General features: G+C 36.1%; 2 protein-coding genes and 1 long non-coding RNA gene across 5 annotated transcripts; 1 reads left to right on the plus strand and 2 right to left on the minus strand.

Moving 5' to 3' along the window:
* The first annotated feature begins 15 nt into the window (after positions 1-15).
* LOC106935505 (uncharacterized) lies at positions 16-1,846 on the plus strand. Its single transcript, XR_001421903.1, has 2 exons — positions 16-259; positions 398-1,846. It is a non-coding gene; the product is annotated as an uncharacterized LOC106935505 (long non-coding RNA).
* Positions 1,847-2,304: 458 nt separating this feature from the next.
* On the minus strand, positions 2,305-9,633 carry timmdc1 (translocase of inner mitochondrial membrane domain containing 1). The gene is made up of 8 exons (XM_015016005.1): positions 9,390-9,633; positions 7,579-7,856; positions 6,586-6,751; positions 6,273-6,361; positions 5,347-5,414; positions 5,122-5,200; positions 2,843-2,953; positions 2,305-2,715 (listed from the first exon to the last, which is right to left on the minus strand). Exons 2-8 carry the CDS (start codon positions 7,803-7,805, stop codon positions 2,565-2,567), a joined length of 891 nt encoding a protein of 296 aa, XP_014871491.1. The 5' UTR covers positions 7,806-7,856; positions 9,390-9,633; the 3' UTR covers positions 2,305-2,564.
* poglut1 (protein O-glucosyltransferase 1) lies at positions 9,496-14,924 on the minus strand. Of its 3 annotated transcripts, XM_015016003.1 has the most exons (12): positions 14,794-14,924; positions 13,998-14,088; positions 13,760-13,903; positions 13,497-13,632; positions 13,303-13,424; positions 12,376-12,435; positions 12,093-12,192; positions 11,956-12,014; positions 11,708-11,875; positions 11,560-11,616; positions 11,272-11,476; positions 9,496-9,743 (listed from the first exon to the last, which is right to left on the minus strand). In XM_015016003.1, the coding sequence occupies exons 1-11, from the start codon at positions 14,855-14,857 to the stop codon at positions 11,320-11,322; spliced, it is 1,158 nt and encodes a 385-aa protein (XP_014871489.1). In that variant the 5' UTR covers positions 14,858-14,924; the 3' UTR covers positions 9,496-9,743; positions 11,272-11,319. The 3 variants fall into 3 exon arrangements, with proteins under 3 accessions (XP_014871489.1, XP_014871488.1, XP_014871490.1); XM_015016002.1 differs by lacking the exon at positions 9,496-9,743 and having other exon boundaries at positions 10,481-11,476; XM_015016004.1 differs by lacking the exon at positions 9,496-9,743 and having other exon boundaries at positions 10,481-11,476; positions 14,755-14,844.
* Positions 14,925-15,566: the final 642 nt, after the last annotated feature.

The following is a 15,566-nucleotide window of genomic DNA, read 5'->3' on the forward strand; positions in this document are numbered from 1 at the left end:
GGCATAGATGAACCATGGCTTCCAGACCAACAGAAAGTAAATATTTTAACACTCTTGACCAATAAGTGAGAGAAACAAAATGGCTGCTGTCAGGATCAACCTACATAAGACAGAGAATCAATGTTTAAATGAATTTATGAAACTCTTCAGGTGAATAACCAGGTTCATGTGACTGGTACATGTTCGTGCTGCAGTAAATATCACTAATATTTATCTTAGTATTACACAGAGGTGAGTACTCTATAATTGTCTAATAGTTGTAATGTACTTATATTGTTTGTAAGTTAGATAGGAATGAAGCGAGAGCTAGTTCTAAGCTTGTGGCTCCATAGCGACTGCCTACTAAGATGGCTGCCAGAAGTGTGACGTTACATGAGAGCTACGTATTAAAGCCCAGGTTTCCTTGACAACGGCCTTCAGGTCATCTGCACTGCTCCTGTTGATAATACTCCTATGGGGTTCAGGTCAGATCAATTCACCAATCGATCAATTAACTGAAAGGTTATTGAAGCAGCTTTTGGTATGCTGGGCAGTGTGGGCCTGCTGGAAAATTAAATCAGCATCTCCATAAAGTTTTTCAGCAGACGGAAGCCTGAAGAGCTCTGGGATGTCCTGGTAGATGTCCGAGTTGACTGCAGAAAACCCAGTGGACCAGAACCAGTAGATGATCCGTCACCCAGTTTGTCACCGACTGTAGAAACGTCACACTTGGCTTCAAAACTCTTGATGCGTTGACTCCAGGTGAAGCTTCTTAGGTGGATTAGTTGGTGGCACACCTTCTTTTTTTAACCACACTTTTTTCTTCCACTAAACTTTCTATAATAAGATGGATGTCAGCACTTTGTGAACAACTAGCTTCTTTAGCAACAAACCTTTTCGACCGCTACAAGAGAAAAGCCATCACTATCTACAATAACTCTTTGAAGAATCGGAATTAATACGAGTTACAGTAACATTTAATTTCCTTTTGGGATCAATAAAGTACTTTTGAATTTTATTTTACCTCCCTAACTGTAGAAGTTACACGTATTACAAATCCATATAAGCCTTAAAATAAATTGGTTGAGTCACCATAATTTATGTCCCAAGTCATCAAAAGCAGAATAAAAACACAATAAAGTTGGGATAAAATGGGATTTTCTACACTTTTTGCTTCATTAAAAGCATTTTAAGACTTCAAAATTATTTTAAACCAAAGGTGCAAATTAATTTTTTCATTAGAAAGCAAATGCATAAACAAGTATGAAGTTCCAGAGAGCCACCACCAGAGGGCGCTCATTGCTAATTTATCAACAATAACAGCTGTTGCTACTTTTTGCTATTTTTCCCTCAGAAATTCTTAAAAATACAAGGTTTAAAATGAAGTAGTGGTGAAAACTATGCAAATAATCATGTTTTCTTAACAGTGAATGTTTAACTGTCACTATAATCCTAACACACAAAGAAGTGAAAACATTTTCCCATCTATAGGAGATGTAAATAAACAAATACCTGCTGTGTGAAGGATTTACGTCAACATCTCTGTCCAGATGAAGCTTTAAACATCGTACCGCCGCCACATCAGGGGCCACAGCTGCCGATTAGTCGCATCTTGTTTACACCAGGGGCCGAAGATTTGTGTGACCTATTTGCTAAAAAAGCCCAGGAGGCAGAGAAAAGCAAACTGCGAAAACATGAGTTTACAAAGGTTTTAAAAAGGAAAGAAGACAAAACGAATGTTTCAGGAAAAGCTGCGTATTGTTTAGAGACAGATTAATCAGTAATATGATGATTGATGAGCTAAATTTAAAAGTATAAAAAATTAATTTGTCCATTTTTTAAATCTAAAAGAAGCTATTATGACATTTAAAAAGGCTGAAAAACACAATAAATCTACCATTATTCATTATTTTTTTGTTTTAAATATCTAAAATACTGCCTAACTGTTGGTTGATATTTAACTACTTTATCCACAGTTTTCACTTTGCATCATTTTAGCAGTTATGAGGCAAAGTGAAGCTGATCACCAACTACAAGAAGTTATTAAGGAAAATATTTAAAATAAACAAGAAATTCTAAATATATTCCCAAATCTTGCTAATAAAAAGTCATGGCACACGGTTGTAGGAAAGATCAGAGTTTTGACTTTTACTGATCTAACACGAGGAGAGCAAGGTACTAAAAGGTGATGCTATACTTTCCAAATATATTAAAGGAAAGTTGAGTGGAAGGAAAACATGAAATAACGAATGTTTTGTGAAGCAAAGAGTTTCAAGCACAAACTTTAAGACCTCAAACTGTTTTTAAAAATAAATAAGATTCTCACAGTATTAAAAATAATTTATTAAGATGGAAAAGTAAATATATTCATTTACTTTTGAATTTTGTTGGACGTTTCTTAGTTCCTATGATTAATTACAGCAGTGGATGTAAAGGATTTTTAAACCATAATGTTCTTTTTGTTTTTACACTGGACAGCGAGTTTTCCATGGTGATTCTTCAAATCCAGAGTCCAGGCAACCTTTGACCCCTTCACTGAGAACATGTCCGACATTTAGAGTGGAAACTTCCAGGAAGTGATTCGACTACTGTGATTGGCTGCTTGAGTTTTTGTCATCGTTGCGCGGTAAACTGAGCAGCTCCTCGATCTTCTCCAGGTCCTTATTGGTTTCTTCTGGCTGAACGCTGACGTTCAAACTATCGATCAGCTCATCGGTCAGCTGCAGACGGGCCGACCTGATCGGATCAACACAGAGAACACAGGATTAGGGTTTCACACACATGTGAAGTCAACCTACTGGGCCTGAGACAAACACACAAATATTCACGCATATCCTCTCCTATGTGTGAATATTTTTCTTACCATTCTGCGAGTTTGAGTTCGTAAAGCTCTCGTCGTTCTCGCCGCCTCCGCTCTCTAAAGGTTTCTCCTGTCAGAGACTGCAGGCCGATGACCATGGCGCCCACAGGAATCCTGTGGAGAGACAAATTTTAAGATATGGTGAATTATGATACGGTGTGTGTTTGTAGAAAATAAATAAAAGGAAACTCAGTGCTAAAAGGGCAGAATTATGTATTTTCCAGCCACATTGTATCTTTTTATCTGTGTTGGATTCAGTTTTTATAAAGATGTTATACATATCAAACATGACTTAAAAGAAATTTTACTTCCTGATTTAACATTTTGAAATTGGGCCTCTGTCTCTTTAAGAACTCCTGCTCTTTCTGAACTCATCACAACCCTTTAATTTTTTTTTACTAGCGCTTCACTGATAAGTAGCGACTGTAACGAGCTCAACAGATGTTCCACCAGGTGTTTACTAATTGCTGCTGACTAGTCTGAAGGAGCTGAGTGGGGGAGGAGCTACACCTCGAAGGCGGGGCTAAATCCAACCAGGGGTATTCACAGCTGAATGGTTGCCATGGAGATGAAAGGGTTTCTCAAACATTCATAAAAGAATCAAAGCAACATTCTAGGAAATAACATTGAAACATGATGTAAAGCTGAAAAAACAAAGAACATTTTTTACATATTACTGCCCCTTTAAGAGACCTGTTTTACTGTTTCCTTTCCGTTTAAACCAAAACAATGTAAAATCACATTTTAGAACAATGAATTTGAAATGAACATTTCATTATAAGAGTAAATAAACACCCAGGCTTCTCATTTCACCTCTCCTTCTCCTCCACCATTAATGTCGGGAGCTTTAAGCGGAGCTCTGGAGCATCATGATGCGATGCAGTCGGCTACCTCCCATCACTACTCAGCCTCGTTTCCACCTCACCTACTTCACATCAAACGCTCCAGGTGGCTGCCCGCTCAGGCACAGAGAGCCCAGGACGCAGCAGTCCAGAGCCAACACAACAACTACAAACAATCCATCCTCCGGTTAAACCTTTAAATCACAACCTGCTTCACCCTGAGTGAAGTCAGCAACAAAAATGTAAATCAGAAGATGGGAGTGAAGGAGGAAACGGTAATGGTGTCCATGTTGAGGGGGCAGCTGATGCTTTGGCTGGCGTTTTTTACTCTAGTACCCAAAAAAAATATGGCCAACTGCGGTGCAGATGAGTCCCTCTGGCAGCGGGAGCAGACATGGAGGCAGAGCTGCAGCTGGACAGCAGAGGGCTGCCGAGGGGCGCAGCTGGCTGCCAGAGCGCCGTCTGTTCTCAAGCAAAAACTGTTCACAAGCATGAGTGGAAATACGACAAGTAAGCACAGGGATAAAAACTCTCGCTGCGTCTCCGTTACGAGTATTTGTCTGAGAACAACAGTTTTCAGTTGAAGTGTTGCCGTTAAATAAAAAATGAAATTAAATGTGATAAATAATGACAGCGTCGGATATAAACAGTTACATGTGATTTTCAGAGGAAACATTGAGGCGCTGGAGCGACAAGTCCCGCCTACTTTTGGCGTTTTGGGGAAATTATAGTCGGCCATTTTACAGAAGAGCATTGGATTCAACTCAACTTTTTATAAACTGCGACAAAAAACATCATAATTCAACCACTTCCTGTTGTCTTCTTTGTCGTTTCTGCCAGTAGTAACATCCTGATGTTGATCACATGACTTGTGTGATGCAAAAAAGAGTTGACTATTACGATACGGCTATAGAATAAAACAGAAAATAATATATTTAATTGATCTCAAGGGGAAATTGCTTTACAGTGCAGAGAATATCTAAGTTGTAAAGTTTTGTTTTAGTGTGTTTTTATCAGCAATTAGTGCACACAGAATAAATATTGCATTCCAACAAATTAGTGCAAAATAACCAGATAAGAAAAATAACAGCAACAGAAATAACATAAAATAAAAAAGGAATAAAGACAAAACAAAACATAATCAAATTGTGTCTCAGCAAAAACAATTAAATTGCGTCGTTAAAGAAGAAAAAATAATTAAAAGTCTGATGGTTTCCTGTGGTGCATTTTAATAAAATGAGTCTCAAATTTGGCAAGTTTCCTTTAAGTAAATGTATTTTTTTGAGGTAAATAGAAACACAGCTACAGTTTTTTCTTGCTGGTCGTTTGAGGAATCACATTTTAACGTCTACAGACTGAATTATTTGTCCTTTCTTCTTCTTTGTGTCGCGTTAAAAACACTGAATCCTTCATCGATGTGAAATGACAAGCGGCTCTTACCCCAGCGCCGCTCCGATGACGCTCCCAGCCACCAGGCCTCTCAGGCCCAGGTTCAGCCTGAAGAGGCCGACCGTGACAGCTGCACACAGAGAGAGAGAGTTTCATCATCAGTCACCGCCTGATTTACTTAAACGCTCAGTGATGTAAAAACTGATTTTAGTATGACGTCATGTAACAGTGGAAGGTTTTATTTTGACATTAGGTCAGATAAACGAAGCAACTCACCTCCAGCTGCAACGTAATTACTGACAGCGTCTTTGTTCCTGTACACAGCCAGGCCGGTGCTGACGGAGCTACAGCAGAGAGGAGTGAACAGAGTCACAAACTGAACACAAAAAGCAACAAATGTGTAATATAAACTCTCAGTTTGTTAGTTTTCCTCATTATTCATCACACAGCATCTTGGTAAAGCCTTTACAACTCTTGAATTTTTCAGTATTTTATCGCAATACAACAAAAAACGCATTTTACTGTAATTTTTATGTAGCAGTTTTCAGGAAAAGGGTGAAGTATGTAGAAAAATTGTCCCAAATGTTATCACGATAAACAATAATATTGTCATTTTGAGACTATTTTCAGAAACTATAATGCTAATAATGTAAAAACATGTCGTCAAAGATAAATAAACTTTAAATTCTAATGAATATTCAACACTGGAAGACATTTTAAATATCCAAAATAAAGAAACAAAACAACAAATAAAATGAGTTTTAAAGTCTGTAAACAAAAAAACAACCGAGACTAAAGCAGCAGACTGAAAACTTTTATCACCCAGTTTTTAGAAAAAGAAAAGAACAATAAATCATGCAAATGGGAATTATGGACATTATTCTAATTTACTATGCAATGAATTAATTTATCACGACAGGCCTACTTTGTTTCATTTAGAGATGCTCTAATTTTTCTTGTTTGATTTTTTTATTTTATTTCAACCAGCAACCATTTATTATCCACATAATTAACATAATTGATTGTTTTCTCTATAAAATTCTTTGAAGTTTGTAAAAATAGCAACTTTTTCAAGGCAGATTTTAATAAACACTTCCGTAGCTGAATCAGGGGAAGCGTCCTGCAGGATTTAATTAAAAATCGATTTCCTTCCTTGTGAATTAACCCTCAGGTGTCATAAATGATCCACTTATTCTGCTCACCTGAACAAAGTGACGATAACAGAGACTCTCCAGCTCCATCGCCAGCCGTACCGTAGGAAACCTCGGATCGCTGCGTTGTGAGCGGAGCGCTAAGAGGAAATACAACAAAGATGCTTTTATTTTTTACTCCTGTCACCTCAAAAATCAGAGATTATGACGTCTTAAAAATACACTTTCTTATTAATCTTACAGCAATTTCCTGGCAAAATCATGTGGGAAAGGTGAGAAATTCATAAAATCTTCCCTAAAGCTAAATTCAGACGATCAAAACCGATTAGTAGGACAGTTCACACTCCAATGAGGATTCACTTACGACTGCTTCCACGCGACTCGTATACATCTCCGCCTGGCTGATCTGGATGTACCGCTGCCTGGCGAGGCGCGCGGCTGGCAGGCCGCCGTACAGGAAGCCGGTGAAAGCTCCCAGAATGCCGCACTTCATCACGGTCATTACTTCCTCTGAGGGTCTCTGCATCTCACTACAATCAGAAAAAAACAAGAAAAAAATCAACCAGAACTGAATCGATTAATCGCGATTAATCAATTATTGAAATAATCAACTAGTTTAGTGATCGATTAATTGCTAAATAGAGTATAGAGAGTTAAAAATGCATTTTGCTCCAAAATACATCACATTCAGACCAGAAGTTATAAAAGGAAATATATATACATTTAGCATTAAAGACAAAAACATATTTGTTTGTAAATCTGTTTCACCCAAAACTACTTGGTTCAAATTCACTAAAGAAATGAGAGCAATACTTCAAAGAGATGACATGTTTGTTTATTTACATCTTTTAATGCATTTCTAACATTTTTAAAAGGATTTATGAAAAATCTGCAGCATATTACAAGAGTTGAAGGAAGGACACAAGGAATCAAATAAGGAAGGAAAGGCAACGTGAAGGATGCAAAAAAATCAGAAGGGAAGTTTAAAAGAAAGATAGAAGGATGTAGGAAAGAAGGAAAAGAATAAAAGATACCAGAAAGAAAAGGAGGACAAGACAGGAAGAACATGAGAAACGAAGGAAGGAAGAAAGGAGAACTATGACTTGTACAGCATAGAAAAGATGGTGGCAGCATCATGATGAATAATTTTTAACAGCAGAGTTATAATCCTGAACAAGTCTCTTTGTGTTTTTCTGCATAACCCACAAATATGTTCGGTGTGTTTCTTTGAAAACCCTGAAATCATTAATTTATGATTATGAATTCCCCCCCCAAAAAAGAGTCCCGTCCATTTAAATAAAGCTAAACGGACGATAAAACCACAAAATAATCAAACTGAGAGTGAAAACAGACTGACTCTCGATCAAAGATGTCCTTGATGCGCTGCCATCCTGTGTCTGGAAATTCTGGCTTCCCGATGTTCTTTGGCAGAGAGCCGGCTGCAGGACTAGTGGAGGAAGAGGAGGAGGAGGAAGAGGGCATCTGCCCAGCAGCCACATCAGCTGCATCCACCCTGGGGAGCAGAAAGCAGAAGAAGCGAGGCATGGCGGTCTGGACGAGGCCCTGGAACGGGCCTGTGCTCATCAGGCCCCGGAGGCTGGAGTCTGTCTGAGCAGGACGAGGCTCGTTCTCTGGCTGCAGTAGAGAAAGAAACACTCAGTTACGCAACGAGAACAAGTTTAAATGAGAGCAGAGGACATGAAAAATCTTAAATGTGTCCAAGCCTAGTGGCGGAAGTGGAGAGTAAATGGATATTTTACACATTAGCGCTTATTAATGCAGCTTTAATATTCTGTGGTTCAATATTATTTGCTACTTTCTGCAGGGTTACACCAAGAATAACATTACTCAGCTGCACATTTCTCATAAATTATGGTATTTTATATTTGTCTATCATATAAAATCCCAGAAAAATGCATTAAAGTTTGTGATTGTGACTTGGAAAAAATAAGGGAAAACAAAATAAGTTTTAAATAATATAACAAAAAACTATTTTATTGCTTAAAATTTTAGATAAGCTAATCAGAAAGCCAGATCTGTGCTAAAAAAAGTAATAAATAAATAAATGGAGTAAATTTAGGTAAAAAAAAAAAATCTAAACTTTTGAGATCTCAAAACTTTTCTAGAAAAACAACTTAATTTCTTCAAAATGTTCAGAAATTGTGAATTTTTTTTCTTGAAATTTTCAGAAATTAATCTAGAAATTTCTGATTTTTTTTCTAGCAAATTTTCAACTTTTAAAACTAAGACATTTTCACATTTTTTACAAAGAAAATTCTGATCTCAAAATTTGAGCTTTTTTCAAGCAAATTTTCAAGTTTTTCTAAAAAGATTTTTAAGATCTTCTAGCAAATTTTGGCCTTTTCAAACTCAGAAATGTTTCCATTTTTTCCCCTCAAAATATCTGCGATTAACATTAAACTTTGAATTTTTCTCAAGCTAATTTTGATTAATCTCAAAATTTCTGAGTTTTTTCTAGCAAATTTTCCACTTTTCAGATTCAGAAATGTTGCATTTTTTTCAAGAAACTTTTTTAAAATTCCCAGCAGCTGTTAATCTGTAACCATTACTGCTCCTAACAAACTCTAAAAGTCTTTACATTCCAAGGTTGCTCCTTAATTTCCCCAATTTATTGTACTCTTATTTATGGAAAAATACAGTTTGTACACTTCTGAAATGGACTCTTCCCAGTTGCACATTTCTCTTACTATATAGTATTTTATCAACTGTACAGTAATATTGTCCATAAGTGGTACGTTTCCCTTTATTGTACAGTCTTTTATTAATTTATTTGGCCTTAGTTTGAATATGCATCCTTCTATTTACCTTCATTTCACTACTGGTACGCCTGAATTTTCCCAATGTGGGGCAATAAATTATATTTTTATTCTACCACTACATAAAAATGAACCGCTACGGTTAAGAAAATAAATCTACTTTTAGTCTAAATGCATTTTAAATCTCATTTTGTACTTCAGTATATATTCACCTTCGTGTTTCTCTTGTCTAGCTAGCTACAGTCGCAGTTTCTAATCAATACCTGCGTCAGGTCAAACTGCTACATGAGAAAAACGTTACATTATCCTGTATAGCAAAGTCAAAACACAATTTGTCTTTACAAACAAAAATATAAATGTTTTAATTCATAACTTTTTATAAGTCACTTACATAGTATAGCCAATTGCTCTGCTAAGCTATCGGTGTGGGATGCTAGCTTCCCATTAGCTTCATACATGAAGGTTAAGAAGCGGCCGCGGAGGGATTCAGCAGCAGGAAATGTGGGTCTTATTTACTGGAGACGTCCGGAAAACACGAACATGATTGACAGTATTTCTCTTCTCACATGTGTCCTTCTGACGGTCATCCCACATTGACTTTCTGAAAGCACACCTACTACTGCAGCAACACAACCTCTGACTCTGGCTCAAGAAAAATGCAGAGCGGAGAGAGTGACCGGAGAGACGCGCCCCCTGGTGGCCGGAGTGGTAAACGAATCACTACCGCAGCAACACCGAGGCAACGCTGCCAAAATATAAAATATTATAGTATTTTGGTCTAGTTTTTAATTAACATTTCTTACTAAACTTACAATTAAACAAAACTAACTTTTAAGCAAGATATATTAACTTGCATTATGTAAATGATCCCTTTATATTAATGAGAAAGTATCAGTTTCATTCCTTTATTTCACATTTTTCCCATACAAGTGCAATAATTTCCCAGTACTGATTTTGTCACAAATATTAAGGAATTATTGACTTAAAATAATTTTTTATATCTTTCTGAAAAGTTACTTTAAAGTTAGTTTCTTTTTTATTTCAAGTGTATTAAGATATCTAGATAAAAATAGTCTGTAAAATACTGCGATTTTTCAGTGCAAGTAGCAGATACACAGCAATTATGTTTACAATATCCTCTTTAAATAATGTTGAGTTTACTCATCAAAACAAATCATGAGAAAAAATTATTGGCCATTTGACTAATTTTAAAATATTAATAGAGCACTGGACATCACTTAAAAATGTTTATTTACAGTCATGATACAATTTTCAAAATAGAGGATAGGAAAATGTGATTTTTTTTTAAAGTGATTGGAGATTGGTTGAAATTTTATTTTGCCTAAAAAAATAAAATGAAATGCAAAATGATTTTTTACACCAATCTAAACAGTTACCTAGCCAAACACACTTATTATTTATACGTGTTTTATATATATATGTATATATATATATATAAATAAATAAGAGGAGCAAAGTTGGTTTGAAAGTTGTTTTTCAAATTTTATTGTAATAAAAGAAACTTTGAAAGGAACCATGATTATGCTCAGACAATGATCAGAGAATCTTTGGTCAATTCTGATCACAAATTAGCCATAATGTGCAACAAATTCACAAACGGAAAAAAACAAACGCGTGTCTAGCTGACAGGACAGTACAAATACTACAACATATTCAGTAAAATCCTGGTAAACGCCAACCCTGATACTGTTTATTATCAAAAAGAAAAACATGAAATGTGTAAAATGCACATATGGAAACTATTGTTATCGCTTGGCACTTTGTGTGAAAGGAAACACTATTCAAGTTCTAAAAACCTGCCAAAAATAGCAGCTAGATTCATTTAAAAAATAATTAACAGTCTTCTCGAAACCTTTCATTTTTCCACCTTTAAGTATTTTTGATTACAAGAAAGAAACGCAACACTGAAGATCACGACAATGAGATGAATACTGATAGAAACCTCGTTGAGATCAAGTACTTCCTGTTTACAGTTCGTTTTCGTCTCTAAACTGTGTTTTTATGTTTTAAGAAACTTTGAGCTGTTGTTACAGAAATATGCTGCACAAATAAACTTGATCTAAAAATCTACAAATAGTGATTTTTGACAGAAAATTATCTCATAGATACAGGAGACGTGCAAGCCCTCTAGTGGCCGATTAAGGAACTGTCTAAAAAAAATACATGAAAGATCTGGACCAAGTTTTGAAACCGTGATTTTGAACCCAAAAATGAGAATCAATAAAAATAAAAATAGAATAAAAAATTCGTACCACAGAAAAAATACATTCATAATTGTTGATTCTCCTTCGTATCAGAGTTTAAAGCTCCGTTTTGATGGGTTTCTGGACAATCTGTTTGTAGTTGCTCCTCCGTTTGGGTTTGTAGGTGAGCAGCTGGCTGAACTCGGTCAGGAGTTTCTCCCAGTAACACGTGATTTCTCCCATTTGAAGGTGGTTCAGGATGAACTCCTGACCTCTGTCAAGAGAAAAGTTGCTGATATCTTTGGATTTCATTTATTCAATTAGACCCACATGTAGTTATCAAACGTTTTCAGTTACCTGGAGGCGATCTCTTGTGCGACAGAATCATTTTCTTTGACAAACTGAAGCAGCTCTCTGCAAACACAGGATGTGACATCACCATTAAAGGGAGTTTTACTGTATTTGTGTCTCTTTTCCCATTAATATCCATAAAATAACAAGCTACCTGACGTCAGATAAGTCCTGTTTGACCGGGACGTAGTGGACCCAGGGTTTGAGCTGAGGGTAGAAAAACTCCTGCCACTCGTCGCCCACATGAAACACCAACGAGCCACAGAGGAAGAGATGCTTGAGGCGAAAACTCGCCGCCACACCCCGAAAGTTAAATAAATATCTAACAGGACACACCGAACAGTCCATTCAGACAATTAATTCAGTGATTATAATATTTATACGCATAAAAAAGATGCTTACTTGTATTTACAGTGATCAACCAGAGGGATTTCTTTAGCTGGAGGTCTGCCCAGTGTGTCCTAAAAGACAGATAATTAAAGGGTAAACAGTAGATCTTAACGCAGAGGCGATGGGTTCGGTGTGGCTGCGTGTCGGACCTTTTCGGACCTCCAGGCCTGGTTCTTGGTGTACTCAGCATCCACCAGATCTGGAGCTTCTCTGGACAGAAGGATGAGTGGGTCACGCTCAGCGCTGGTTCTACAGAAAGGAAAAAGAAAAGAACACAAGATGACTTAGACATCTTTTCTTTCCATGTTAAAATCACAAACTTCACTGGATTTTATTTTATAAAAACAAACGTATATCTTTACTGGATTAATTTAAACACGCTCCTGCAGAAACCATGAAGCATCCTGGATGTAGTAACTAAATATTCCTTACCTGGAGCCTCTGAAGAATCCTCTGGCCTCTTTCTTCTTCCAAGGCCACTGAGCTGCAGACCTAAACATCAGAATAACTTTTCATGTCGCATCTCAGGAAAATAAAAAAAAAAAAAAAAAAACACAGTTTGCTTCCAAAAGGACCAGAATTATTCTGTAGCTGCTCTGGTTTCTCTGAGTTTTAAATAAGAACATTACTGACACCTAGTGGCCAATATGAGGCACAACCGACCTACAGGAACCTAAAATAAATTCAAATATAATTTATATTTAAAGTATTTTAAGTAGATGAGGTATGAAAATGAACAACAATAGACCTGACATGATAACATTTTTTTGCTTGTGATAAATTGTCCCAGAAGTTATTTCAATTGTTGTTTTGAGACCATTTTTAAGTAAGATAATGTCATAACAATGAAATAATGCATAATCAAAGATCAGTAAACTTTAAATTCTAATCAACATTTAACTCTGGAACTGGAAAACATTTTAAATATCCAAAATAAATAGACAAAACAACAAATAAAATTAATTATGAAGTCTCTGTAAACAAAACTCTCCTTCAAAGAAAAAGAAAAACAACAAATCATATAAATAGAAATTATTGAGCCCTTTTAAATGTATTATGAATAAATGAGTGAATGTTGTGTGAATCGCTTAATAAACTCAATAAAAATACATGATATTTACCTTTTATCATTTCATCTGTTTAATTAATTTATTGTTTATTGCTACAGGTCTAAAATTCAACAATACTACAAATACATTTTGCTCTTTTTGTTTTTTGCACAAAATAGTTTTAGTTTTATGTATATTTACAACCTTGAAAAGGTTTGAGAGTAAAACTGCATTTGCAAGGTTGTTTTATGTAATTTCAACAGACTCAGGCTAAAAAAATAACTTTATATTAAAAAGTGTTTTATCGTACTTTTTCAGCTCGTCCCTCATCAGATCCCATCTGCCCAGTCCGGTGGGGTATATGGGCCACACGGCGGGCCCGCCTTCCCAAAACGTCCACGCCGGGTACATGATGTCCTGGTAGTCTGGCGTCTAAAAACAAAACATGTTTAATTCACAAACGCTTCGGCGCCTTCAAACGACAAACACTGGCCAGATGCTGACCTTACTGAACGAGAAGACGGGCAGAATCGGTTGAACCCAGTTGGGCACCTGAGGGTAATCTCTCACATTCACCACCATCTCCACGTCAGGCAGCCTGTCAACAACCTCCAGGATGAAATGCTCCACTCCACTGCACCTAAAACACACAAGAAACCAGATTTACCGAAACTAAAGTTACCTAATTTAACTTGCCTAAATCCAGATTTAGGCAATCTGGTTTCTAACACAGTATTTATGTGAATAAACAGACACTTTTCATGCACCTTGCAGGGAACATGCAGTTGTGCTCCCGGTACAGCTTGTGTCTGATGACCTGGTAGTGGGTGCCCACACCTTTCTGAACCGTGGTTGCCATGACATCCTGAGAGATTCCCCTCTCAAACGTCTTCAGGTCATGATGGAGGACGCTGAGATGCAAGTTAGGATTTAAAAAAGAAAACACACCACATATGTTATACATTTCCTTTATTTATACACCTATATTCAGTTGAAGTTACTCACTCAAGATGGCAGCTGCAGTTAACAGGGTTGCATGTTTTGTGTCCTTTAACAGCTTCTGACACCTTTTCTTGTATTTCCTTCCACGTGTTATCTAAAAAAAAGAAAAAAAAGAAATTTGAGGCCGATGTTGTCAGTTTCCACTTGAACTTTTGTATTCTTGTTTTGTGATTTCCCAGATGCGCATGTTTGCTGTTACATCAGCTGAGTCAACTAGAGGAAAAACATATCAACCAGCCACCACTTTAGAATAAGATATGTTTTCAAACTGCTGATATTTTTCATTCCTACACTTTGAACTCATCTCAAAAGAGATAAACATGAGTACAAACCAGATCAGTTTGAGGGAAGTTAGTATATAATATTTGTGCTTTTCCTAACAAATTAAAACTCCAATTATTCTACATGTAAAAACGGAACCTTACAACATTTTTCCTCATTTAAAGATACGGATTTTGAGGAGAGACTCTTGATTTCTCTCTTTTTCTAGACTAAAATAGATCCAGTTTGAATGAAAAGTAAACTAAAATCGACAGGCATCGATGTATCAAATCTATTCAGAACCTTAACACATCTTAAGTAAGTACTACAAAGCAATACAGATAAATTTATAGTGGAAATACTCGCTGTAAACTTGGCAACAAAGTTGCTCGAGCAGCTAGCTTCCAGCCAGCTAGCTTCCTATGCTAATTGATCGATGACTCCGTCATCAAAAGTTATCGCGAGGCGCCGCAACGAGATTAAATGAGACTGTCCAAACCTTTTGTCTGTCTTTACGGTAACTTTAAATCCGTCTTACCAGCCGAACATAAGCCACAAACTTGAAGCAGCAACAGAAAGCCCCAAAGAAACCAGCGCTCCATTTCCCGCTATCCTCCAGCTCTGTCTGAGAACAAAGCAGCAATCTGCGCTCTGCTAGTTCTGCCTGGGTTACGGTTCAGAAGTGACAAAATAAAACAGACATTTTATTCAAGCTAAATTTTTGGTTTATTTTAATTTTGGTTTTAATCTCTTTCATTCATTTATTTTTAATCCATTGTGATTCCTTGTTTTGTTTTTGCCCTTTAAGATCTAAAGATGTAAATCAAATCTATTATTAATAAATCACTCAATCATTAAACAAATGTTATAATTTATTTTTAATAGACAATTTATATTAATCTAGTCCCTTTTAAGCCTCCATAGATTTTTATTGACTCCTTAAATTCTTTTTAAAGAGAATTGCTGTGTATTCTTTTTCACCAGATCAGTTCAGATTTATTCAAGTCCCGGATGTTGGTTTCCCAAATTAAGAGAAACTAAAAGATGAGAAAGTAAACAGAATAACGTGTGCAAAAAAAAAGAAAAAAGAAAAAGAAGACAGATCTAAATTGATGCACTTTAGGAAGAGTACAGCAGTTATATAATCAGTCTACAGTTACCAGTAAAATATGGAACAAATAAGTGTGGAAAGCAGTCTTCCCATATAGTCTAATATATATATATATATATATATATATATATATATATATATATATATATATATATATATATATATATCTGTTTTTTACTTCTAAATAAAAAAATGTTGGG

The sequence above is a fragment of the Poecilia latipinna genome, unplaced genomic scaffold (genome assembly GCF_001443285.1).
Source record: "Poecilia latipinna isolate Pla-1442-1.1 unplaced genomic scaffold, P_latipinna-1.0 Scaffold1973, whole genome shotgun sequence".
NCBI classification, from domain to species: domain Eukaryota; kingdom Metazoa; phylum Chordata; class Actinopteri; order Cyprinodontiformes; family Poeciliidae; genus Poecilia; species Poecilia latipinna.